Source organism: Penaeus monodon, chromosome 3, assembly GCF_015228065.2.
Source record: "Penaeus monodon isolate SGIC_2016 chromosome 3, NSTDA_Pmon_1, whole genome shotgun sequence".
NCBI lineage: Eukaryota > Metazoa > Arthropoda > Malacostraca > Decapoda > Penaeidae > Penaeus > Penaeus monodon.
Window position 1 is genome coordinate 47,284,566 of NC_051388.1, and position 9,783 is coordinate 47,294,348.

General features: G+C 44.2%; 1 protein-coding gene across 1 annotated transcript in view; it reads left to right on the plus strand.

The window, feature by feature from the left end:
* Positions 1 to 202: 202 nt before the first annotated feature.
* LOC119586656 (glucose transporter type 1-like) overlaps positions 203 to 9,783 on the plus strand; it is a 148,288-nt gene continuing 138,707 nt past the window's right edge. The window contains exons 1-2 of the mRNA XM_037935398.1: positions 203 to 292; positions 7,964 to 8,549. Coding sequence (XP_037791326.1) covers positions 7,978 to 8,549 — 572 coding nt within the window. The 5' untranslated portion in view covers positions 203 to 292; positions 7,964 to 7,977. The remainder of the gene's footprint in view (positions 293 to 7,963; positions 8,550 to 9,783) is intronic.

Here is a 9,783-nt window from a genome sequence, read left to right on the forward strand (position 1 = left end):
TCTCGAGAATTTATTCATTTGCATATGGTTGATTGATGACGATATGATTCTTTGAAAGTGGTATGTATGAATTGATTTTGGTGTTTAAAACATTTATACGATAAATCCACATATTATGCATGGGGTAATTGCCAGTTGCATGTGCGGCATAAGCACAGAACATTTACAACTGCCATTAACCACACCTTTCCCTCTTGCTTCCAGGGCGCGGCCACGGTAGTGTAGAAGCCTTATCAACCCGGAAAGTAGCTACAACAACCAGCACTCTTGGTGGTCCATCATGGCTTATTCGGTAAGTCCGAATTCTCTGATAATGTCTACCCTTTGTGTCCTTTTTTTTATTATTAAAGACCGTGTTCGTTCATTTTTGGTTCTGATACCGCATGGACTTCTGCCTGCGTAGCGTGATCCTGCAGAACCCGCATTCGAGGCTGCTTGCTTGTGACACAATGAACGTTGTTGTTGTTGTTTTTTTTCTTTTACGAATTTTCTTTTTGCACTTTCCCATTCGTTCTCGTGCTTCCGTTTTCTCTCTCGGTTCTCGCGTTTGGACCATAACGACGTCGCAGGATACCTAAGGATACCGAGGGATCCTGAGCAAGTTATAGTATGATCCCGACGCTGTTCCCGACGCTCAGGGCAAAGAGCTGTTGAAGGATGCAGTTTCGTATCGGAGCTGCTGCTTGGGGGACGGCGGTTTTCATTTGTAAATGACCTTTCTCGCCTCACGCTCCCAGAAAGAACGGTGTATATATGGTATCATTCTGCCCTTTTTATCCTGCCTTGAGGATCTAAGAAAAACTTAGGAGCTCATTTGATTTATTCTCTTTTTTTATTTTTAATTTTAAGTGTATGCTCATCCCGTTGATTTTCCATCGACCTGATCATCACCACACATTCAAGGGGAGATGATATCGTTGTCTCCCCGCCGCCGCCCCACTGCCGCCGCCACCAGCTCGCAGCATCCGAAGCTCTCGCCGCTATCTCTCCTAGCGAGGATTTTTCCCCTCCTCCAAGACGATACGGCGCCTTGGAAGGAACGGGAAGAAAAATTAAAAGGCCGGAGATAAAGTGTCATCGGGTGTGAAAGGGAAACCGGAGTCGGTATCCTTCGTGGTGACGGTAATGTGGTCTGCATGTGTAGCGCGACCTCTGCCGGCCTTAGTCTGGCTCGTGTGCTTAAAGGTATTGAGCTCATGGTGCTGCCGCCCGTGGGAGAGGGGGGAAGAGAGGGCGGGGGTGGGAGGCGGGGCGGGGCAAGGGGGAGGCCAGGAGGGTGGAGACTGCCGTTTTCCTCCTCCTGCTTCTCCTCCTCCTGCTGCTGCTGTTGCTGCTGCCCCTCCTTTTCCTCCTCTTCCTTCTCCTCTTGTAGTTCATCCTCCTCCTCCTCCTCCTCCTCCTCCTCCTCCTCCTCCTCCTCCTCCTCCTCCTCCTCCTCCTCCTCTCCTCCTCCTCCTCCTCCTCCTCCTCCTCCTCCCCCTCCCTCTCCTCCTCCTTCACGTCTTACTCCTCCTCTTCTTCCTCTTCTGTTTCCTTCAATCTTCTTTTCTTTCTCTCTCTTCTTTCTTTTCCTATTCGCCTTTCCTCCTTTTCCTCCTCCTCCTCTAACTCCCCCTTCCCCATCTACTCCTTCCCCTTATTCCTCCTCCCATTCTTCCCGTTCCTCCTATATTCCTCCTCCTCTCATCTCCCCTCGCTCGCTCTCCTCCATCCGCTCTCCATTTCCTCCCCTTTTTCCCCCCTCCGGCTCACCGAGTAGCACTTGGAGAGCGATGTCTTGTCCATATCTCCAATAGTTATTGTGTCGGTTATTTGGACTAGCCAGAAACCCCGTGAGATTTTTACCTACAACGGCGATTCAGGGAGAGTTCAGTCCGCGGCGGTGTTGGCTCCCCTCCTCGCCCGGGAATGCGTGGAGAGGATTTGGCCTCTCTTTTGCGTGCGCGTGTGTGTGGGGTGAGTGGGGAAGAGTGTGTGGGTGTGTGAATGAGTGTGTGGGTGAGTGAATGGGTGTGTGGGTGAGTGAGTGAGTGAGTGAGTGAATTGGATGAATGAGTGAATGAGAGTGAGTGAGAAAGAGTGAGCGAGTGAGAGTAAGAGAGAAAATTTGTTAAGAACATGTTTAATCATAAGTATATTCATATTTTGTACCCAACACCTACATACCAACTAAAGTACACACAGCACGCTGGTTCACGACAAACAAACTAGTCACACATACAAAAATATTATTTTAGAAAATTTACTCTATTAAATACATAAAAAGTAAATTTCCGAATGCCTAGGGAAAACTTATGAAATACGAACAGTATACTTGTAAATGTTGATATGAATAATACCCAACTTGACTTTGTATCTTAAATGTTTGGAGACCTTTTTTTTCCTTTTTTAACAGGGAAAGGAAATGAAAATAGCCCGGCCTAGTTTTGAAACCGTGTGAGGGATAGTGTTTTTTTTTTTCCTTTTTTCTTTCTTTTTTTTACGTGCGATTATTTTTCTTTTTTTTCATTTATTTGATTTGATTTTTTTCTCTTTTTTGGTGGCGATCTAAATCTTTCCAGCAAAATGGTTTGGAATTATCTGTATTTTAGAATATATCTTAAACTGTATACAAGGCAAAACTAAAATAAAAACAAATACCGTGAAGCTAAAATTGTTTTGAAAGACACAGCATAGTTTCATACCTCAAGTGCCAGACAAACTTCGATATCTGTTTCTTTTTAAACGTGGATATTTGTTATATTTCTAGTATATTATATGTATCTATCATTATACTGATCTGCTGAAGCCTATTATACTATGAATGTGTGTGGGTGTGTGTCTGCAAGTGTGCCTCTATTCCGTCAACCTATACCTTAGCATATTGTTATACAAGTTATCGTCCTATAACATCCTATATTGACATTATACTTGTGTTGTCCATTCCATTCATACCGGTTTACTTCCCCCACATTAGCTGCATTATCATTTTACTTTTTTTTTGTCTTTTAGTCACCACTGTATACATATATGAGTTAATTTCTTGACTAAGTTTACTTTTCAGAAGCATTTTGATGTTTGTTGTTATTTGTTATATAATTTATTTGTGTGTTTATTATTTTACTGGGAAAGCAGTTACTATATTTTTTTCGTACATTTGTCTTGTTTTGTCGTTTGGGTCGATGATTTCGCGTCTTGCCATTTTGTTTTCGTTTGTTGCCTCGCGACACATCTCCTTTTCGTTTGTTTCTGGGAAGTGGATTATTTTCTTTCTTTGATTTTTTTTTTTCTTTATTTTTTGTTCCAAAGTGAATATGATGTACTATAGTGTTTGGCGAGTTGACTGGAAGAAAAAGCTGACAGTGATAGAGGTAATTGAAGACTGCGTCGGCATAGTGACTGTAGTTGGGCTGACGTCCGGGTGCTGACAGCGCGGTGCTGGCGGGGAACGCGGTGGGAACGGCTGCTCCGAACACCTGCCTGCAGCGTCTTCTCGGAAATTATGAATTGTATTATGCCTCCGTCGGCGCTGTTTCCCTATCGCAAATTTAACCGCGGTTGTGGCCTTTGTTGTTGTATGTGCGCGTGTCTTGTGTGTTTGTGTGACTAGATATGTGCGCATGTACATGTGTGTGCATATACAATTACTTGATTACAGATCGGCGTACGTGCGTGCGTCTACGTTCGCGATAGGGTATCGGGCAACCCGGTGACTTCCACCTTATCCTCATCAGCGTCAAATATTGACTTTTAATCCCGTGTTGGCTTAGTGCTCCCCTCGCCTAATATTTATCTCTTCCTCCGCCATTGAGGAGCATGTGTTGAGGAGAGGTGCGGGGCGAGGGGGGGGCGGGGGAGCACTTCCAGGGGCGGGGGGCGCAGGTGGGGTGCTGGAGGACGCAAGAGGCTGCGAGAGAGGACCTTCCTGGCCTCCTTTTGTCTCGGGCGCGCGATGGAACCGCCATCGACGAACCGCGAGGAATACATTCCGTGTTTGTCGACCGAGATGCGGGACGCTATTTCCAGCGCCGCGAGGACGGGGATGAGCGAGCCTTTTCACAAGACCAACACACACGCCCGTGCGCTCACACCCGCATTCAACGCGCGGGCGTTCGCGAAACGACGAGAGGGAAATTGCTTCGTCTTTTTCTTTTTCAGTTTTGTCTTTGTTGTTATTTTGCATCATATGTTGTGGCGTAGACTTAGATTCTGCGTTTAAGGCAGTTGGTTTACCTGAATCAGCTGACCTGCTGTAGATATGTTTTAGTCTAGTCTTCTGTTATTTGCGTAATCCCAGTATGTTGTAAATATATATATATATATATATATTATATATATATATATATATATATTTGTGTGTGTGTGTGTGTGTGTGTGTGTGTGTGTGTGTGTGTGTGTGTGTGTGTGTGTGTGTGTGTGTGTGTGTGTGTGTGTGTGTATGTATGTGTGTGTTTTGTGTGTATATGTATGTATATATGATATATATATATATATATAAATTTTATAGATATTATATATAATATATATATATATATACTATATATATATATAATATATATATATCTATATAGATATATATATTATATATATATATATATATATATATATATATATATATATATATATATTATATATTTATTATTATTAATATATATATAATATATATTAATATAATATATATATAATATAATATATAATATATATATATATATATAATATTATATATATATAATATATATATTATAATATATATATATATATATAGTTGTATATATATATAATATATAAATATATACATTAAATTAATTATGTATATTTATATTACAATATATTGATTATATATATATATGTAAATATAAATATATATAGTTATATATTATTATAGATATATATATATATATATATATATATATATTTTTATTATTATATAAAATTATATATATTATATATTATATATATATCTTTATATATTATATTATTATATAAAATATATATAATATATAATATATAATATATATTATATATATTTATTATGTATGTATAATATGCCTGTGTATGTATGTACATATATATATATATATATATATATATATATATATATATATATATATATATATGTATGTATGTATGTATGTATATGTATATATATGTAATATATGTGTGTGTGTGTGTGTGTTTATATATATATATATATATATATATATATATATATATATATATATATTTATGTATATACAACTGTTTCCTTCCTTTTTGTCTCTTGTGCCAAGAATGTAGTCCAGGCTGATTGGCCACGCCCCCATTTTCTTCCTTCGCGCTGCTCCTCCCCCCCCTCCCCTCCCCGGCCCGCGCAGCTGGACAGTTCCCGTGACATCGGCGACCGCGGCCGGGCGGCTCCCTTCCCCTGGGCCGTCGGGTCGGGCCTCGGGGGCGCACGGGACACGGCGGCCCCGACCCGAAGCAGGCCAAAGGCTGCATCTGCACCCGCTCTGACGTCACTCCACTGCCCTCTCCCCTTCCCCACCCTCTCGCCTCTCCCGTGCCTGGTTTCTGGTCCATGCAGTACGGATTGCATGACTGCCATGATTATTGATGTCGTGTTTCATTGGTGGATTCCCCTCGCCTTAGATTGCCTGGACTTCCTCTGGTCTTGGGTGAGTGCATGACGGGGATAACTCAGGTAGAGAGGGACATGAAGTAGGTGCATGGCCTTAAACATTCCTTGCTTCACTCTTCTCTCCTTTTTTCTTCTCCTCGTTTCTCTCGTCTTTTTGCCTCTCCTCTCTTCTCTTCTCTCTCTTCTCTCTCTCTCCTCTCTCTCCTCTCTCTCCTCTCTTCTCCTCTCTCTCCTCTCTCTCTCTCTTCTCTCTCTCTCTCTCCTCTTCCTCTCTCTCTCTCTCTCTCTTCTCTTCTCTCTCTCCTCTCTCTCTCTCTTCTCCTCTCTCTCTCTCCTCTCTCAATCGTCTCTCTCTCTCTCTCTCTCTCTCTCACTCTCTCTCTCTCCCCCCTCCTCTCCCCCTCTCTTTCTCTCTCTCTCTCCCCTTCTCTCTCCTCCTCCTCCCCTTTTCTCTCTCTCTTTCTCCTTCTTCCTCTCCTCCTCCTCTCTCCTCCTCCTCCCTCTCCTCTCCCCCTCTCTCTCTCCCTCCCTCCCTCCCTCCCCCCCTCCCTCCCTCTCTCCTTCTTTCACTTTCTCTTTTTCCTTTTCTTTTTTTCATCTTATGCTACATATATCTCTTATTAATATGTAATTATTGTAGCGTATTCTGTCCCTGATATGATTCACTTTATAAAATAGAGAATAATGATAGTTCAGTCCTGTGTAAATATTTGTCTTCTCTAATGTATTGTTAATGTTTACTATGATCGTGTAGGTAAGATTCCAGGAGGTGTCTACATGGGCTGATCTCTAGTGATTCCAAATTGTAGAATAATATAGTGATAAAAATGATAATTGACTATGTCTGTTGTTAATGTTAAATTCCTTATATATTGGTTAAGTGTTTAGATTTTAGGATAGTCTTTATTAGGGTAGGAGAGTGACCAGCATTGGATCGTCATTTCCATGGCTAAAAGAGAATGTATATAAAGTATGTGGTGTCATGTTGCAAGAGGGAAATATGAGAAATGTGTTTTACTGGCAGTATGCAGTGGTGTGGAACTGTGCTGGAACGTGAGAGGAGGATGTGGTGCCAAGTCTTCAGTTGTGAAAGGATCATCGCTATACCGTCAGTGTGAGTGGAATATGGCGCCGCGCTGGCAGAATGGAGAGTGCAGGATGTATGCAGATTGAATAATTACGTTGGTATTCTTCCCTTTCAGGAATTCCAGGAGCGGGTGTTTAGTGTTCTTAGAAGCGTGCGAGAGGGTTAGGGTGAAAGGCGGAGGGGAAGGGGCAGCAGGAGGAAGGAGTGCGGAGGGAGCGAAAGGGAGGGCGGGATAGGAGGGCGGATGTAGTGGGGGAAATAACCAGGGCGAGTTAGAGGCAAGGGCAGATAGGGTGGGTGTGAGAAAGATGACCTGATGTTATAGTGGAGAGAAGGGAAGGGGGCATGTGGAAAGTAGGAGAAAGGAATGGAAGACTTGGTAAAGAGTAAATAAGTTTGGAAGGACGAGAGTGAAACGACAAGTAGAACAGGCCAGGGGGTTCACAGAGAGTCGGGTTTTATTTGGTCGTTTTGAAGTTTTCTTAGCTTAGTATAGGTTAAGCAGAAGGGCCCTACAGTCAACGCAATGCTAACGTTCAGGCTTCCATGTGTACTCAAAGTCGTTGAAGTTTAAAGTTTCTAGTTACCAATGAAATTTCCGGAAGCCAGAATATGATAGCACCCCTTTCGTTATTTTTCGTTTTATTTAGTCCTAAGATAGAGACCGCGGGCGGGGATCACAGGAACATACGCTAAGGACGACTTTAAGGGTTTCAAGAAGCTTCTTGTGGGATCTTTAAGGGTCTGTAGTTATGATCAGTCAAGGTAATTTTCAGCAAAAGCATTCGGCCATTTGGTGCCCAAATTTTACGTCGAACCAAGTGGCATTAATGATTCCCGGAAGGGTTCTGGAAGGCCCCGGGGGCTCAGCAAGGGCTCTCAGGGACAGCGCACCAGCCCCTTGGCGCAAGTTCCAACGCTCCCTAGAGATAGCACGAGGCAGTAGTAAAGAGTCTTTTGAGGTATCAGGTAGTTCCAAGAGGGGGAAAGTAGACAGGGAGTGGGCTTGGAGGGTCAGTCGCACAGGATTTTCCTCTTCCTGGTCGGTAGCGAGTCAGATGTGTATTTAGTGTGACGGGGACAAGGAAAGAAGGGTGTGTCACGAGCGGTGCCAAACGGAGCCGTTCGCGCGCCGAATGTCCAACTCATGCTGTTTTTCTCTCCCTCTCATGCTGCTGGACCTCTGCTCCCCATGGACTACCTTCGTCACTACCCACGGCTGCTCTCACAACGGCGCTGCCCTGCTCTGTCGTCGCCCTCGCCTGGCCTGCCGCTCACAGCTCTGGGCGGCCGGATGTGCTGGTGGCGTGGTGGCGGCGGGGCGCGACCCTGTGGCGGCGGCTGCATGAGGGGCGGCGGCCAGCGGGTGTTCGACAGTTCGTGTGACGGGGGGCGCCGTTCCCCCGCCATCCCCTACACTCCCCAAACACAACAGCCATATCCCTGCGACGTGGTCCCGCGTACACTCCCGGTGACCGCCACCGCTACTGCAGCGGCCGCGGCCGCCGCTGCCGCAGCTGCCTACGCCTCGCCCGTATCTCCCCCCGCCTTCCCTACTGGCATCCTTCCCCCGCCCATCGGCACGCCCTTAGGCACGCCGCCGTCACCCTGCTACGGCGGCTGCAGCTGCGGCGCGTCCACAGCTTCCTCCCCGGGTGCGTGCCGCGTGCACGAGCGCGTGTTCACGTGCCCGCCGCCCCCGCCACCCGTCACGTGCGGTGCCACGGACCGTGAGAGTGTGGGGCCACTCACAGGGGGTGATGGGGAGCTAGCCGTACCCATTAACGATGACCAGGAGGTATGGCACCCTAGGGACGATACATCGGAAGAGATTAAAGAAGAAAGTGTAAAGGAGTTGTTACTGAGGTGTGTTGTGGCCGCCGTGGCCAGCTTGCCTGCCCGTCTCTTTCTTCTCTTTGTCGCTGCTCCGACGGCGGCGCCGGCGACCGCGGCGGACACCCTGCCTTTCACTGCTCGGCTCGCCTTTCGTCACTTGCCTGGAGGCGCGTCCGCCGCGCTCGCCCGCCGCCCTCGGCTCCTGTACCTTCCGCGTCGCCACGCCGCCCTTCGCCCGCCGCCCGTGTCCGGGAACGCGAGAACTTCTGTCTGTCTGTCTGTCCACCATCACGACTCATGCGCACGCGATTCCACACAGAGCCCGCTGACCGAAGGCCTTTGTTCACGCCCTTGCAGGACCTTTGCACTTGCACAGGGAGCATTTACTCGCTGCTGCAAATATATGCACACGTATAATCATACCCACCTACAGACGTTTGCATGGATGCACAATTACACTCTAATTCGAAAATAGGTTTAGTCACGCACACACACACACACACACACCACACACACACACACACACACACACACACACACACACACACACACACACACACACACACACACACACACACACACACACACACACACACACACACACACACCACACACCTTTTTGCACTTTTTCTGCTCCAAAGACAGTCCAATACCCCATGTCTCTCGGCGGCAGCCATGCGTGCACATGTCACGACTTCTCTCATGACGCTCTCGCAAAACTCGGAATAATTCTCATGCAGTTTTTCACTCCCGTAGATCCCACTGTTACCCAGATTTTATTCTTCTGAGGATTAACTCAATAACTGGATTTTATTGTTATTGTGTTATTGCTAGTATCATTATCATTGCCTTTATATTTGTTGTTATTTTTGTTATTGTTATTTTTGTTATCGTTATCATTATTGTTTTTTTGTAATGATTATTATTATTATTATAATGATGATAATAATGATAATTATCCTTCTTATTTATAATTATTCTTATAATTATTGTTATTATTATGATAATAATGATGATAATGTTAATTATTATTATTTGTTGTTCTTTTTCCTTTCTTCTTCTTCTTCTTATTATTATTATTATTATTATTATTATTATTGATATTACTGGTATTTTTGTTGTTGTTGTTGTTTTTGTTGTTGTTTTTATTATTGTTGTTGTTTTTGTTATTATTATTATTATTATTATTATTATTATTATTATTATTATTATTATTATTATTGTTATTATTATCATTATTATTGTTATTATTATTATTATTATT